An 18,178-nucleotide genomic window follows, 5' to 3' on the forward strand; every position below is an offset into this window, starting at 1 on the left:
GAAGAGAAGGGTTAATGAACACAAGCATAAACCTTATGTCCTAATGTAATAATTCTGAAGATGCTACATGTTGTAGAAAATTCCAAAAATAGTTGAAAAGAGAAACTGATATAATGAACTGTGTCTATCATTTAGACATCTTCAACATGGAAAATTTTACTTTGGCTCTTTCATTTTTTCAGGATTAATTAGAAACAAATCCCAGATATCATATCATTTTTGTCTAATATATATATTATATTATATATACACTCATACATATATTACAAGTAATAACTTCCTTGGGTAATTTGGGAAGCAACTAAGTTACTAGATGATTCTATGTTTTTTTTTAAAGATTTATTTAATTTTTAGTGTGAATGGGTATTTTGCTTGCGCACACACACACACACACACACCATGTGCATGCCTGGTGCCATGGACTAACAGACAGTTGTAAGCCACCACGTGGGTGCTGGAAATTGAACCCAGGTTCAGGGTCTAGGGGAGCAGTCATTCATTTCTCCAGCCCCAGGTCATTCTACTATTAGGAAGTCCACACAGTATTTTTAGTAGAAAACCTTATTTGGGGCCACCAGTTGTCATCACCTTTCACGCAGTGCACTGGCTGTCTGGCAGCCTGTGGAACTTGGGTTCTGAACCGCAAGACTTTAGGCAGACAGACAGAGACATACATGGAAGTGCTTATAGAAACGGCCTAAGGAAATCAGACTATTTGATTTGCTTCGAGAATCCCCACTCTTCATGCCTGTCGTTACCTGTCATGCTCCTTGTCCACAAGATGGTATCTGGCTCTGAATGCCACCAGGTGAGCATAGTACGCTGGTGCAGGGATAGAGACAGATCTTGTGCAGCGCACGTAGGTGTGACAGAGCTGGTACGTCAGCAGCTGGAGTTCATCCGCGGTGAAGCAGTTGTCATCCCACAAGACGTGATAGTGTGAAGGGCGGCTGGTTCCCTATGGAGAAGAAAGGGTACATTCTGGGGATTGATAAACTTCTTCTTTGTAGGATTTTCATTGGTGGGCTGGAAAGACGGCTCGCTGGCTAAGGGTTTGCTGCATTGCCTGGTGTCCTGAGTTAGAGTCTTAGATCCCACATGAAGGTGGATGGAGAGAACAGAACCCACAAAGCTGTCTTCTGACCTCCACATCTGTGCAATAGCAGGCACACCCTGCCGCGATATTAACACTCACACACAGACATAATAACACACATTTTTCATTGGTGTATTTTTGTTGTCTATGTACTTAGTTTTATTAAGAACACTGTCAGACAAGTATATAACTTTGAACATGCTACCTTCGTACCCCTTCCCTTTCTCTGCTTTACCTGCCCCCCACTCTTCTCTCCACTGCTCCCCTAGACAGTTTCACATCTACTTTCATGTCATATATACATTCGTGATTTTACACAGCTATATAAAACCTAAACGCTTTTTATTATTATCATTTGATTTTATGTGTATGGGTGTTTTGCCTGCTTGTGTGCCTGTGCACCACCTGCATGGTGGGTGATTGTGGAGAGCTGAAGAAAGCCCTGGCTCCACTGGAGTTACAGCTGGGTACTGGGAACTGAACCCAGGTCCTCCGGAAGAGCAGCCAGTACTCATAACCTATGAGCCATCTCTCCAGCCCTTCCCTATAAAACCTAGGACCTGCAGATGAAAAAAGGAATACAATAGCTTTCTCTCTGAAACTTAATTGCATCTATTTTCATGTAAATAATACCTCTTTTTTACGGTTGAGAAATTTTCCATTGTGAATATATACTTCAGATTTTCTTTCCATTCCATGGTTGATGGACACCTAGGTTAGGTCCATAACTAGCTATTGTAAATAGAGCTGCAATAAACACTGGCGTCCAAGTATCTCTGGTACACTGATTTGGAGTCCTGTGGGTAAATACCCAGGAGTGGTAGAGCTGGGTGGTAGGCCTATTTTTACTGTTTTTGAGGCTCCTCCACACACTGATTTACATGAACAGCAATGTAGAGCTCCTTTGTGTCTCTGTCACCGGTACCCCGCTGCTGTGCTCCACCCCCCCGCCCCACATGAGGTCTTAGCACCCTAGCTTGTCCTTGATCTCCCGGGGTAGCCAAGGGTGACCCTGAACTTCTTGTCTTTCTGCCTCTGCTCCCAGAGTGCTGGTGTTACAGACTTGCACAGGCTCATGGCTTATGGGGTGCTGCGGATTAAACCTAGTGCTTCCTACATGCCAGGCAAATAGTCTGTCATCTGAACGGTATCTCCAGCCCGTTTATTATTTTCTTAATGACAGCCATTCTGACTGGGGTGAGATGGAATCTCAGCGTAGGCTTAGTTTGCACTTTTCTGGTGGCCAGTGAGATTAAACGCTTTTGTCATGATTATTGGGCATTTGTAGTTCATCTTTTGGAAGTTTTGTCATTTGTCTCTTTCCTTTCTTTTCACAACGCTAGGGATTAAACCAGTCTTGAATGTGTCAGCACGGAACTAAGCTATATCCCTGCCTCTATTTTATTGATATGATCCTCCCTGCCTCAGCCTCTGTGTACGAGGCGTGTGAGCGTGCACCATCACGCCTGGCTTTTAGCTTTTATATTGCTTACATTACAGAGTTAGAAACTGTTGGGTTTTCAGTTTTAACTAGTAAGAACTGAGACTCATGTTTATTAAACATTTTCTTTAGATTTATTTTTTATTTTATGTGTAAGTGTTTTGCTTACATGTGTGTCTGTGCACCACAGTTAGTTGTGAGCTTTTATGCTGGGAATTGAGCCGTGGTCTTACCAAAGAGCAATCAGCAAAGGCCACCTCTCTAGCCTCCTCATAAAAAATTTTAAATTACGCCAGGTATGGTGGTGCATGCATTTAATCCCAGCACTCAGGAGGCAGAGGCAGGCAGATCTCTGTGAGTTCGAGGCCAGTCTGGTCTACAGAGCTAGTTCCAGGACAGTCAGGGCTATACAGTGAAACCCTGTCTTGAAAAACAAAACAAAACAACAACAACAACAAAAATTGAAATTGCATTTATCAGTGTGAGTGCATGTTGAAGTCAGAGGACAACTTCTGAGAGTCAGTTTTCTCCTTCTACCCTATAGGTGTCAGGGATCAAACTCAGTTTATTGGCAAGGACCTTTAACTACGAAAGCATCTTGCAGACTTTTTTTTTAAAAATTTCAAATTAATTAGAAAATTCTTGAGTTGGGCTTGCTAGTACAGGCATAAATGGATGATAGAACAAATTCAAGGCCAGCCTGGACAAATTACTGAGATTTTGTCTTCAAATCAAAAAGTAAAGCCAGATGATGGTGGTGTATGCCGTTAGCAGAGGCAGGTGGATCTCTCTGATTTCAAGGCTAGTCTGCTCTACAAAGTGAGTTCCAGGATGGCCAGGGCTGTTACACAGAGAAACCCTGTATTGAAAACACAAAACAAAAACAAAAGTAAAAATAGTGCCGGTAGAGCACTTGTCTAACACGTGGAAGACCCTCTGTGCAATCCCTAGTATCAACAAAACACAACAAAACACAATAAAACTGGGAAGACGTGGAAAGACCGACAACAACGTTTAGTCAGTGTGAACTAGAACAGAAGTTTCCAGACGTCCCAAAGGTTTCCAGATAAAAAAGTACTTCTGGGTCGAAGACTCATCGTGACTAATTGCATAACAATGGCCTCCCAAAGTTCTAAAATAAAAAAACCTGTTAAACCAGTATTTCTACACCTTATCAACAGAGAATCTCTGTTTCCCTCTGTGATACTTATTAAAAAGCTACAATGGGGACTGCAGATGGCTCAGTGGGTAAAGGTTCTTGTGGAAAAGCCTGGTGACCCTTGGAACACTAGTGAAGGTAGGCGAGACCCAACTTCCAGAAGTTATGCCCACATGCAGTAAATACATTTTAAAGTTGTTTTTGTAAAGCTACCATGGTAGGTAGTAATACAAGTTAAATGTATACTAGGTTAAAATGCACAACCCACTGAAACTAGTTTAATTCCCAGAAGGCACTATTATTAACAGGCATGCATCACCTTGCCCAGCTTAATTTTTTTATTGTATTATTATTTTGAGTCATGAATTTCTTAAAAACAAAATAAGGGGCTGACAAGATTGCTCAGTGGGTAAAGGTGCTTGTCACCAAGCTTGACTGCCTGAGTTTGATTGGTGGGACCTGTTTGGGTTCAAGCATCACTCCACCCTCTGGCATCCATATATCCAGAGTCTGGAATGTTTGAGTGGAAGTTCCATCCCAAGCCCCCTCCCCTGGGAGCTGCCTCAGTCCAGACTCCACCCCCAGAAAGCCTGCCCAACAGTAAACCCTACCCAGAGAGGGTCAAGACCAGTCCCACAGGGTATTTAAACAGCAACCCAGAGCCTATAGAATGGAAGAAAAAAATCTGTCAACCACACATCAAAGAGTGGATTAACATCTAGAATATATAAATAATGATAAAAAAAATCTATAACCTTCAGTTGGACCAATGTATTGTATAGGCATGTCTCGAAAGAAGAAATATAAATACCAATAATCTGAAAAAGTGTTCAACATCCTTATCCTTAAGGAAAATTAAAATAAGTTCTCTGAGATTCTATCTCACCCAATCAGAATGGTTAGCACCAAAAAATATTGGCAAGACGTGTAGAAAGAGGAACTGTATTTATTGTTGGGAGGAAGGTTAAACTGTGAGTCACTGGAAATCAGTAGACATGTTTCTCAGAACACTGAAAATGGAACTGAAAATACTCATGTTTGGCTCGGGGCTTCACCCCAGCTCCTGGCATAAGCTCCCTCCCCTGGGTGTTGCCTCAGTTCAAACTCCACCTCCGAGAAAGCATACCAAACGGTGACCCCTCCTCGGGGAAGGTCAAGACCACTTCCACAGGCTATTTAAACTGCCCCCAGAGGATGAACACATGGTCTCCGGGTTACTCATGGTCTCCCCTTTTCTCTCTTCCCCGCTCCATGTTTTCCCAGGGCCACCTGGGAATATTGTTATCTTTTAAACATGGGCATCTTTTAATTCAGTTTAATTTGGTTTGATTGGGATTATCTGTGTTGGTGGAGAGGTTTGTTGGCCAGAAGAAAATATTTAACATATATAATATGAAATATATAATCCAGCTACACCGCTCTTGGGATTATACCTAAAGAACGCTAAGCCAATTTATTCCACAGATACTCACACATTTCATGTTTTTGCTGCAGTAAGCATACCTAGGAAATGAGTCTGGACTGGATGTCCATGGACAGATGCATAGATAGAGAAAATGTGGTACATATGTTTTTTTTGGGACAGGATTTCATGAAGCTTGAGCTGGTCTCAAACCTCCTATATAGCCAAGACTGGGTTTGAACTCCTGACCCTCCTGCCTTTACCTAAGTGCTGAGATTACAAGCTTGGGCCACCATAGCAGCAAGCAGTGGAACTGTATGCAGTCATGTAGCAAATGAGATCATGACTTTGGAAGTCGTTATGTTAAGCAAAATAAACCAGATTAAAAAAGATGACACCAGATATCTTCTTTTATATGTGAAACCGAGATTTAAAATAATGTATGTGTACACACACACACATACATAAATGTGTAATTTACACATGTGTGCATGTGTAGGTCATAAGACTAGAAAGCAGATAACAAGAAGGGGAAGAGATATCAAGGGATGGGGAGAAAGAGAGGGTCACAGATAACATGACATGAAGGTGGGGTTGCATGGGAGACAACAGAAGGAAAAGAAGTGGAAGGCTGGTGGGGGAGGGGAATGGATCCAGAGCAGAATGACACATGGGTCTGAAAATGCCATAGCAAAACATACTATCTTCTACAGTAAGATTAAAATTAATATAAATAAGTAAATTAAAAAACATTTGTTTATTATGTATATAGTATTTTGCCTGCAGAATGTATGCATGCCTACACACCAGAAGAGGGCACCAGATCTCATAACAGATGGTTGTGAGCCATCTTGTGGTTGCTGGGAATTGAACTCAGGACCTCTGGAAGAGCAGCCACTGCTCTTAACCTCTGAGCCATCTCTCCAGCCCTGTAAGCTTTTATTAAGTTTCGCATTAAATTAAAGGTCAAATGTAGGGAGACTCATTCTATTAAAGCTAATCCTGCTATTTTCATAAAAATATTTCCCTCTCAAAGAAAGGAAAAGGAAGAAATCGACTTGCTACAAGTTACATGTAGAAATAAGTAGGAACGTAGACAGAGTATTATTTCTCTTTTTGCTGAGGTTCTGAAAAAACCACATGAGAAATGAAGTTCTAAATGAAAACCTTTGGCCTACGAGCAGGCTTACCTGTATCCCAGCATGGCTACAGAGATAGAAGTCAAATTCATATGGGTGCGTGATGTCGGTGTCAACTGTGGTTCCAGCTGGGATGTTGCCACTTCTCCCAACCTAGATGTTTTTGGATCAAATTTTAAATCAATGAGACAAAAAATTAAAAAATGTATCAAAGTACATTCAAAACATTCAAATACATAAACTGACCCATATTCTACTACTTTCAGCCTGAAATATTACTCAAGCATCTATTAACTACGGCCCTCACGTAGTCTTAGTTCCTAGTTTGTTTTTAAAGATTTATTTATTTATCATGTATACAGTGTTCTGCCTGTATGTATCCCTGCAGGCCAGAAAAGGGGACCAAATCTCATTACAGATGGTTCTGAGCCACCTGTGGTTGTTGGGAGTTGAACTCAAGACCTCTGGAAGAACAGCTAGCTAGTGCTCTTAACCTCTGAGCCATCTCTCCATCTCCCCCCTAGTTTTTTAAAAATTATTTTATTATTTTGTGCGTATTGGTGTTTGGCTTACATGTACATGTGTATCGGATTCTCTGGGACTGGAGTTACAAATGGTTGTGAGCTACCATGTGGGTGCTGGGAATTGAACCCATGTTAGCTTTAAGAGCAGCCAATGAGAGTCCCGAACTATCATTCCAGATCTCTATTCTTTTCAATTATTGTTTTCAGAGACAGCTTCACATAGTTCAAGCAGGCTTCTTTATTTGCAATATAGGGATGATGATAATAATAATAGACATTATATATAATATTTACTATTATACATAATAATAATTGAATAGAGTTTGGGAAGATTAAATCAGTTAAAGTTTTCAGGTTGGGTATACAGCTCAGGGTATACAGCCTGGCATAATGAGGCTCTATGTATGATTTCCAGCACCACAAAAAGAAAGGGAGGAGGGAAAGGAAGAAGGAAGAAGGGATAGAGATAGGAAAGGAGAGAGGGAAAAAGGGGCAGGGAGGAAAGAGAGAAAGGGAAAGGGAGGGACAGATGTAGGATCCTGATGGCTTGTAACAATATTATGACAGACATAAAATTACCCTTTCTGTTCTGTCAGCACAAAACAATCGTGTGTGATGTCTCTTCTGAACTACAATGTAGGTTATTCCAGGTTGATAGTCTTTCTCCAAACTGATACAGGCTTCTCGAATTGCTAGTAACTCATAGTATAATACCTAGAGAAGATACAACAGAAAGAGTAAACATAGCTAATTTTCTTTTACTTATTTCAAAGTAAGATAATGGTGTAAGCTGGGCGGTGGTGGCGCACGCCTTTAATCCCAGCACTCGGGAGGCAGAGGCAGGCGGATCTCTGTGAGTTCAAGGCCAGCCTGGTCTACAGAGCTAGTTCCAGGACAGGCTCCAAAGCCACAGAGAAACCCTGTCTCGAAAAAACAAAAAACAAAAAAAAAGATAATGGTGTAACTTCATGACTTCTTTTATTTTTAAAGATCAACTTTCATTCATTCATTTAGTTTTTGGTTTTTTCAAGACAAGGTTTCTCTGTATAATCCTGGCTATCCTGGAATTCATTCTGTAGATCAGGCTGGCTTCAAACTCAGATACACCTGCTTTTGCCACTGGAGGGTTAGGATAAAAGGCATGCACTATCACTGCCTGGCTAGATCAATTATATTTTAAGTCATGTGACTGTGTGTGAGTGTGAATATATGCACATGACTACAGGTGCCCTGGATGCTAACAGAGGGCATCAAATCCCCTGAGGCCATCTGATGTGGGTGCTAGGAACCCAACTCTGGTCCTCTGCAAGAGCAGCAAGCACTCTTACCCGCTAAGGCGCCTCTCCAGCCCTGTCTCAGGCTTTCTTAACATCACTTCCTTCAATATGCTTCTGCATTTCACTTTAACTATGAGCAGAGCAATGAAGGCTCACATATTTACAGGAACATTTTTTTTTCAAGACAGGGTTTCTCTGTGTAGCTTTTGGAGCCTGTCCTGGAACTTGCTCTGTAGACCAGGCTGGCCTCGAATATCTGCCTGCCTCTGCCTCCTGAGTGCTGGGATTAAAGGTGTGCGCCACCACTGCCTGGCTCCATAGGAACATTTTAAAGAGGAAACTCTACAGAAGCATCAGTTCTGATTTTGTGAACTTTTAATTTCAGGTGTTCACCTTTAGAACTGGACACCCCATCATAAACATAGCATTTGGTTTATTTATGGTCTAAATATATTCTAGGCAACCAACCTGTCTAAACTGCCCTTCTGAAACACCATCCCGATAAAAGATAATGCGAGTAGGTTTGAATCGGGTTGACTTATAAAACTGGATGAGCAGTTCCCGGACCATGGAGGCCAAGTCCTGGATGATCTCCTGCCGAGGTCTCTGAACTCTTACTGTGGCACAGTATCTGCTTGGATGGGCGTCCATGCTACCTACAACCTGGTTGGAAAAAGTGAGAAAAAAATTAGTAATCAAAACAAGACTATCTTCATTTACATCTGTATTTTACTTTAGTCTTACTGTTTCTCATGATTTACTTTGAAAGTAACAAAAATCAGACAACTCTCAGCAAAGAGAAAAGCCTAGAATAGTGTCAAAAGCAATTGGACAGCATTTTTTCTTTCTCCATTTTCAGGTGTGTAATGTGCATGTGTGTATATCCACATTTTGCATGTGTTTGGGCCCACACGTACATGCTTCCCCTATATGTGAGTGTGTGTATATGGAGAGGTAGAGGTTGCATAGTTATCGAAATAACAAGCAGGCAAATTACAAAGGTTATAGAAGAACTAAGGGAGTTAACAGATTTAATAGGTGTGTTATATGGAACTTGTACCTCCAAACCAGAATGATCGATCTTGGCAAAACTCTTAAACCCAAAGGGCAATAATGAAAGTTGATTATAAGGAAATCATTAAAGAACTGCAAAGATTAAACACTTACCCCCACCCCAAAACAAAATACAAATCAGGAGCTGGAGAGATGGCTCAGCGGTTGAGAGCATTGGCTGCTCATGCAGAAGAACCTGGTTCAGTTCCAAGCGCCCACATGGTGGCTCACAATTGTTAACTCCAATTTCAATTGGAGGGGATCCAGTGCCCTCTAGCCTCCATGGGTACTGCCCACATGTGCTGCACAGACACACATGCAGGTAAAACACTTATGCACATAAAATAAAAATGAAATCTTAAAAGAGAAAACCCAAATCATCCAAGCAATGAATGGGCTAAGTAAACAGACATTTCTGAAAAGAAGAAACACAGGGCCAAAGAGAGCTCAGCAGGTGAAGGCCAGGCAGCCAAGCCCGTCAGCCTGGATTGGATCTCTGGGATCCACTTGGTAGAAGGAGAATTAACCCCTCAGTCGTCCTCTGTCTCCACGTGTGCCCACAAATAAATGCAATAATAAAGAGGGGGCACAAATAACCAATAAACAGACTTGGAAAGGGTTCAATATCCTTAACCTTAAGGGAAATGAGACTAAAAAGCGCTGTGATTCCATCTCACCCAGTCAGATGGCTGCCACCAACACAGAAATGACAACAAATGCTGGCTAGAACGTGCCAAAGGAGGAACTTACTTGTCTTTGGTGGGAATGTACACGTGGGCAGCCACAAGTGAAATTAGTTGACGGGTTTTTCAAAGTACTGAAGACAGAACTATCATAGACTTAGTGATACCAGCCTTGGGTACACACCTGAAGAACTTAAAGGTCACACAGACCACACAGATACTTGTGCTTCCAGGTTTATGGCTGCAGTATTCACAACCGCTAGGAAACCACACCAGTTTAGATGTCTACTAGCAGGAAATGTGGGCCAGTAATCTGGGTTAGGGTGGACGCCAGGGATGGAACTCAGATCGTCAGACTTGGTGGAAGGGGACAGCCAACTTCTGCAAGTTATCTTCTGACTTCTGACCCCCACACAGATGTCCCCAATAGATAGATAAATAAATAAATAAATGTACTAAAAATAAAATGTGATACATGTACGCACAATGGACCTCTATGCAGCTATAAAGAAAAATTAAGGGGCTGGAGAGATGGCTCAGAGGTTAAGAGCACTGGCTGCTCTTCCAGAGGTCCTGAGTTCAATTCCCAGCAACCACACAATGGCTGACAACCATCTGTAATGAGATCTGGTGCTCTCTTCTGGCGTGGAGGTGTACATGCAGGAGGCACATTGTATACGTAATAAATAAATCTCTTTAAAAAAAAATTAAATTGTGTCTCTGTGAGTTCGAGACCAGCCTGGTCTATAGAGCTAGTTCCAGGACAGGCTCCAAAGCCACAGAGAAACCCTGTCTTGAAAAACCAAAAAAAAAAAAAAAAAAAAAAAAAAAAATTAAATTGTGATGCTCAGGAAGATGGATACAATGGAAATCATTACGTTAAGTAAAACAAGCGAGTCTCAGAAAGTCTGAGACCACATGAGTTCTCTCTCATACATAGAACCTAAATTTTAAATCTTATTTTATATATATTTCATATACACAAGGCCACTAACTGGGAGAATGCAGGGCCCAGCTAGAGAGGGGAGGGTACTGCCGAGGGCAACGAAGGACGAAAGTGACTGAGAACAAGAATACTGGCACATAGGTTATGTAGAAGCAATGGAGAAATTCTTGGTATGCTAACCCAAAAAATTGATAAAAAAGAAAATATCAAATATCAAATTTTGAAATGTGGAAACCAAAGCATTGCTATTAGTGTGGACTAAGATATGGCAGACTGGTTTGGGGAACTCACAGCAGCGATGGAGGGCTTCTTCCCATCCCCAGCAGGTGGGTGAGTGACGTCTGCGCCCAGGAAGATCACTGGTTGCTGGAACACAGAAGGTCTTAAACACAGTTTTTAAAGGGTTAGACAGTTCATTTGTTTCGTCTGTTTCACATGATGCAATGTAACTGCAAGCCACTGACAGTCCAGGGACACCCTCTACCGCCATAGACAGCTTCACAGACCCGAACCACTGGCTAACCTTTTTCTTTTGTTTGTTTGTTTTTCAAGACAGGGCTTCTCTGTGTAGCCCTGGTCGTATTGGAATTCACTCTGTAGACCAGGCTGGCCTTAAACTCAGATCTGCCTGTCTCTGCGTCCCAAGTCCTGCGATTAACGGCATGTACTACTATACTTGGCCTGACAAACTCTTAATTCATGAATCTCTAGTCTGTTACATCTCTGTGATGTTTTGTGTGAACTTTCATGTTTTAAACAGTGGTATTGGGTTGCAAAGGACAACTGATAGTAATATTCTATGTAATGGGGACAAAATGGTATATTTCTTCATAGTACATCATTAAATTTTATTAATATAAAAAATCTACTTAGATTCTAAGTCTATGAGACTTGAGGACAAAATGGATCAGCAAGCCTTTGACTTTCAGTTTCAGTCTATTTTACACTTTTAGGCAGGGATTATAGGCGTCTACTATTTCCTGGCCCAAAGAATAAAATTTGAATATATATTTAATATTCATAAAGTCCTATCATTGCCTTGTATTTTAAAAGTTCATCCTTTAAAATTGAAAAGCCTGGGGCTGAGAGATAGCTCAGCAGTTGCTTACCCAGAGAACTGGAGTTTAATGCTCAACACCCACATGGTGGCTCAAAACTTCCTGTAATTCCATTCCTGGGGGACGCAACACCTCTCCTTGGCCTCCATAGGCACTGCACATACATGTGCACAGAGACTCATATAAAATAAAGGTTAAAAATAGTTTTAAGAGATATTGACTATTTCTTAGTTCTTGAACATGTTGGCTAAATTCTCTATTTATGGATTTTTGAACACATTGGCTAAATTCTTCACCTCATTTATGAGCTCACCTCCTGCTTAACAAGACAGAATCTCATTATAGCAGTCCTGGACTCTGTAGACCAGGCTGGTCTCAAACTAACAGAGATCTGCCTGCCTCTGCCTCCCGAGGGCTGGAATTAAAGGCGTGTGTTTAACCAATGAGTTATGTCTCCAGCTCCAACAATCTCTTACCCTTGTTAAATCGTCTATATAGTTCACAGGAGAGTCACTAAGGGTACTTCTAATATCTGACAGCAGTTAGGCCTACGTAGAAAAACAGATAGTGAAATAGAATAGCTTACCTTTGATGAGGTACAAGAATATTATTGATTCCTCCAAGCTTAACATTGATTTTTAGGCACAAGTTTGAGAGAGTTTGAGGAGATGTTTTTATTACATTCTTGACTTGCACACACTGTGTAGCCATTCCCAAAAGTGTATCTCCTACACGTTTCACCTCCGCTACAGAACAAAGGCAAGTAACCCAGTCAGAAAAGGAGGCACCTGAATGTGAATTCACTCACTGGCAATAAAGCTATGAAGGATACCCTAAATATACCAAGTTATATTATAGGGCACCTGAAATTAGACCAATACTGAAACAATGCTATTAAAATGCATGGAAATTTTGTTTTGTTTTGTTTTTTCAAGACAGGGTTCTCTGTGGTTTTGGAGCCTGTCCTGGAACTAGCTCTTGTAAACCAGGCTGGTCTCGAACTCACAGAGATCCGCCTGCCTCTGCCTCCCAAGTGCTGGGATTAAAGGTGTGTCCCACCACTGCCCGGCAATGCATGGAAATTTTAAGCAGACCAAAAAGAAAAAAAAAAAAAAAGGGAAATTTTAAGCAGTGACTTAGAATTCTTCTATTGGCTTATTTTTTGCATATGAAAAGTATATCTAAAAGCTTATACTTTTAGCCAGGCATGGTGGCTCACACCTTTAATCCCAGCACTCAGGAGGCAGAGGCAGGTGGATCTCTGAGTTTGAGGCCATCCTGGACTACAGAGTAAGTTCCAGGATAGCCAGGGATAACCAGAGAAACTCTGTCTTGAAAAAAAATAAAAGATCACACTGTTTTTATTTCATTATCTCTCTCTCTCTCGTGTGTATGAACGCGTGTATAATGTGTGTGATGTGTGCACATGTAAAGGTCAGGGGACAACTCTGAGGGTTGGTTCTCCTCTGCCAACTTTACATGGGCGCTAGGGATCACATTCAGGCTTGCATGGCAAGTGCGTCTACCTGCTGAGCTACCTTGACAACCCAGAAAAGTATATTTTTAAAACTGAAGGAAAAGAGAAAATACTTCTCTCAATTTTAAAGGATCAGTAAGTTGAAGATAATAAAGATGCAGAGAAGGGGGTGGCTCCAGGAGGATCTGGAATATACTGTATGCATGTATTAAATTATGAAAGAGTAAATTAAAGTACAATATTTAAAAAGATGCAGAGGAACTCTGTAGCTAAGAACTAGAGCTAGTCTTACAGAGAACCTGAGTCTGGGTTCTACCATTCCCATCAGGAGGCTTGCGACAACTATAAGTTCAGCTCCAGGAAACTGTACACCTCTGGACTCCATGGATACCAGGACTTACATGAATACAGCCACACAGACACTCATACATCACAAGATTTAAAATAAAATCAAATCAAAATTTTTAATTAAGAAAAATTATGTGTATGCTGTTTTGCTTACACATCTGTGTATCACTTATGTATCTGATGCTTGAGAAGCCCAGAAGAAGGGCATCATATCTCATGGAACTGGAGTTACAGATGGTTGAGAGTCACGTGTGGGTGCTGGAAGTTGAACCCAGATCCTCTGCAGAGAAGCCAGTGCTCTGAATTTCTTTTTTTTTTTTTAAGATTTATTTATTTATTATGTATACAACATTCCTTCCCTGTATGCTTGCATGCCAGAAGAGGGCACCAGATCTCATTAAAGATGGCTGTGAGCCACCATGTGGTTGCTGGGAATTGAACTCAGGACCTCTGTAAGAGCAGTTAGTGCTCTTAACCTCTGAGCCATCTCTCCAGCCCTCTCCGTAGAGGGTAGCTTTTTGGTTCCTAGCTGTTGTAGACCAGGCTGGCCTCGAACTCCTAGAGATCCGCCTGCCTCTGCCTCCCGAGTGCTGGGATTAAAGGCAAGGCGTGCGCCACCACTGCCCAGCTAGCTAGTGCTCTGAATTTCTGAGCCATCTCTCTAACCCATTTTTTTTTTTTTTTGGTTTTTCAAGGTAGGGTTTCTCTGTAGCTTTGGATCCTATCCTGGCTCTTGTAGACCAGGATGGCCTCAAACTCACAGAGATCTACCTGCCTCTGCCTTCTGAGTGCTGGGATTAAAGGCGTGTGCCAAGTATCTTTTAGAGGCAGGCGGATTTACAAAGATAAACGATCTGTTTATCCTCCTCCACTTCTGCCTGGATCAGATGCAGTGAGGTGGCTGTGAGGCGGCTGTGAGGCGGCTGTGAGGCGGCTGTGAGGCGGCTGTGAGGCGGCTGTGAGGCGGCTGTGAGGTGGCTGGAGAAGACTACCCTCTAGTCGTGCTTTCCATATCCTAACTGCTAGTGTCCTAATTTTTGTGGCTGTTGTTATTTCTCAAAGTTTACTGCCCTTTGATTTATTATAAGCTAGATTCCTAAACCATCGCTTTGAGCCACTTTTCTCATGTATGACATGTACTGCACACACTAATAAACAGACTGTTGTTCCCCTGCTAGTCTGTCTTTTGTTTGAGCAATTTGTCATAATTATGGCTATTTTTATGATGAAGGAAAGGAAAAATTATAACTATAAAAAATTATAAAGGAAAAATTTATAGAAAATAGCATATATAATCCCTTATCATCATTTTATTATTTCTTTTCCTGTAATTTTCTCACTTACTTTAATGCACTTGTAGTCACAATATTCTTGTGGCTTTCAATTCTATTTTTCAATATGCAAATAAATAGTATTATATTCACATCAGGAAATATTAATTCAAGAAATAAATGACCTATCATTCCCTAAGAAAATGTGAAGGAACCTTACATGTGTGTTGATAAGTGAAAGAAGCATATTAGAAAGACTGCATAGCCTGGTGGGCATTGGTGGCGCACACCTTTCATCCCAACACTTGGGGAGGCAGAAACAGGCATATCTCTCTGAGTTGAGACAAGCCTGGTCTATAGAGCGAGGTCCAGGACAGCCAGGGCTACTCAGAGAAACCCTGTCTCAAACAACCAACCAACCAACCAACATAAAAAAGGGAGAAAGATAACTCCATACAACTCCATACAAAATGACTCCACTTTATGACAATATAGAAAAAGCAAAGCTAGAGAAATAGTAAAAACAAAACAAAAAATTAGTGGTTTCAAGAATTGAGGGAGGGCCAGGCGGTGGTGGTGCATGCCTTTAATCTCAGCACTCAGGAGGTAGAAGCCAGTGGACCTCCATGAGTTCAAGGCCAGCCTGATCTATAAGAGCTAGTTCCAGGACAGGCTTGAAAGCTACAAAACCCTGTCTTGAAAAACCAGAAGGAAAAAAGGGAGGGGGGAGGGGAGAGGGAGGAGGAATAGTGAAACTATTCTGTATGGTGCTGTAATAATGGATACATATCTGCCAGACCTATGCTGTGGACTTTAATGTAAACTGCGGGCAATGCATTAATAATAGTCACAATTAATAACTTTTAACAATATGGGTACTGTTGGTTCAGTAAATGTCCTGCATTAAGGAAAAAGGTTAATGGCTGTGTAGGAAAAACTATGCAAAGGGCAGATGACATATGGGAACTCACTAGACTGCTAATTTTTCTGTAAATCTAAGTGATTCTAAGAAAGCATTTCAGAGAAGGAGAGAGTATGAGCATGGAACTCAGGACCGCGAGGGGTGCACCCACACACTGAGACAATGGGGATGTTCTATCGGGAACTCACCAAGGCCAGCTGGCCTGGGTCTGAAAAAACCTGGGATAAAACCGGACTCGCTGAACATAGCGGACAATGAGGACTACTGAGAACTCAAGAACAATGGCAATGGGTTTTTGATCCTACTACACGTACTGGCTTTGTGGGAGCCTAGGCAGTTTGGATGCTCACCTTACTAGACCTGGATGGAGGTGGGTGGTCCTTGGACTTCCCACAGGGCAGGGAACCCTGATAGCTCTATGGGCTGACAAGGGAGGGGAACTTGATTGGGGGAGGGGGAGGGAAATGGGAGGCGGTGGCGGGGAAGAGACAGAAATCTTTAATAAATAAATAAATGGAAAAAGAAAAAGAAAATCTTAAAAACGTAAAAAAAAAAAAAAGAAAGCATTTCAATTCCACAGGTGAGGAAAGTAGAGCTTATACAGTTAGGTAATTCAGCCACACCAGAGAGGAAGTACAACTGGCAATATCTGAGCATTGAGCAGAGAGTCTATCTCCACAGTCTGTGCTTTGATCCTGCTACCTCATCCTGCTACTCAATTACCCCAAGGCTTTCTGACCACACAATTCTTCCTTCAACTATTGCTTGTGATGTCTCTTTTCGGTACTAAAATTCACTTCTCAGAGTCTCTTTCTGTGCTATTTAGTTTACAGGCTTTGCATTTAGGTAATACGTGGTTTTAAATACAATGGTATAAATATATTTTAGCAGCTGGAGAGATGGCTCAGTGGTTAAGAGCACTGGCTGCTCTTCCAAAGGTCCTGAGTTCAATTCCCAGCAACCACATGGTGGCTCACAACCATCTGTAATGAGATCTGGCGCCCTCTTCTGGCGTGCAGGCATACATGGAGGCAGAATGTTGTATACATAAGAAATAAATCTTTAATATATATATATTAGCATTTGGAAATGTTAGGCTATCTAATTCTGAAAGCAATGCTAAGCAGGAGAGGGGGAAATGCAGTAGTTCTGTTGTTGCAGTGCTGAGATCAAACCCAGATCTGTGTGCGTCTTAGGCCAGTGCATTAGCAATCAGGCAAACTCTCACTCCTGAAAAATGCAGATTTAAAATGTCCTTACCATACACTGGCGTCTTCCCGGGCAGGATGACGATAATGAGCTGCAGTCCTGAGTAGGTGTTCTTGAGATGCCGGAACATGGGCTCCACGCTGTCTGCTCCCTGCGCGTATTTGCAGAAGCAAGGCTGACCCTGGATGGGCATCCCCGCATCCTTGGAAATCTTCCGCAGCTGGTCCGTGAAACCTCTAAAGAAGGTAAAACCACTAAATATACTTTATCTTTTGTATGTGTAGTATTAAGGATTGGACCCATGATCTGTGTGTGTTTATGCTGCACTGAACTGTATCTCCAGCTCCAAACCGACCACATAATAATGAAAAGTTTAAAGAAAGAAATGGAAGCTGGGCATGGTGGCCCACACCTTTAATTTCAGCACTTGGGAGGCAGAGGCAGTGAATTCAAGGCCAGTCTACTCTGCAAGGCGAATCCAGGACAGCCAAGACTTCCAGGAAAGGAAGGGAGGGAGGGAGGGAGGGAAGGAAGAAGAGAGGGAGGGAGGATGAAGCATAGACTATTTTGTATGCCTGTTCCATAGGCAAAAGGTTACCAGATTACTAATGTTAAAGGCAACAGAGGGACCAGACACCTGTAGAAACCTCCCTCAATCCTTTGTGGCTATGCACAGTCCCTAGTGGGGTTGAGGAGAAAGCCTGGTTGGTAAAAGCTCTGTTGTGCATGTCTGCACTGTTGGCACTGGGGAAGCAAAGAAGGGAGGCTCCCTGCAGTTTGATGGACAGCAGTCTAACTGAATTAATGAATTCCAGATTCAAGAAGGTAGAAGGCGATTGAGGGAGACTCCTAAAATCAACGTCTGGCATCAACATGTACATACATATCTGCACACGGACACCTAATACATGTATACACATATATACGCACATACAAGATCCCCATTGGAACTGAGGATGTTACTAGACCCTATAATTTAATACATTTTTTTTGATTATTTTTTTTATTGATAAAAGAATAAAGGAAAAAAAAACAAATTTCCACCTCCTCCCAGCCTCCCCTTTCCCTCCCCCTCCTCCCACTCTTCTCCCCCTCCTCCCACTCTTCTCCCCCTCCTCCCACCCTTCTCCCCTTCCCCCCACTCCTCTCCCCCTCCCTCTCCAGTCCAAAGAG

At 42.0% G+C, this 18,178-nt stretch overlaps 1 protein-coding gene across 5 annotated transcripts in view; it reads right to left on the minus strand.

Annotated features, from left to right (window-relative positions):
- Nucleotides 1–18,178, minus strand: part of Ago3 (argonaute RISC catalytic component 3) — a 104,081-nt gene that overhangs the window by 14,260 nt on the left and 71,643 nt on the right. For 4 of the 5 annotated variants that reach the window (XM_075946872.1, XM_075946876.1, XM_075946874.1 and 1 more), the window contains 7 exons: nt 17,057–17,241; nt 12,365–12,524; nt 11,012–11,102; nt 8,507–8,701; nt 7,341–7,475; nt 6,289–6,390; nt 759–958 (listed from right to left, as the gene is read on the minus strand). In XM_075946872.1, the coding sequence (XP_075802987.1) occupies nt 759–958; nt 6,289–6,390; nt 7,341–7,475; nt 8,507–8,701; nt 11,012–11,102; nt 12,365–12,524; nt 17,057–17,241 (1,068 nt within the window). Of the gene's footprint in view, nt 1–758; nt 959–3,183; nt 3,397–6,288; nt 6,391–7,340; nt 7,476–8,506; nt 8,702–11,011; nt 11,103–12,364; nt 12,525–17,056; nt 17,242–18,178 lie in introns of those variants that run through there. The other variant, XM_075946873.1, reaches the window with a different exon arrangement.

The sequence above is a fragment of the Microtus pennsylvanicus genome, chromosome 13 (genome assembly GCF_037038515.1).
Source record: "Microtus pennsylvanicus isolate mMicPen1 chromosome 13, mMicPen1.hap1, whole genome shotgun sequence".
In the NCBI taxonomy this organism is placed as follows: domain Eukaryota; kingdom Metazoa; phylum Chordata; class Mammalia; order Rodentia; family Cricetidae; genus Microtus; species Microtus pennsylvanicus.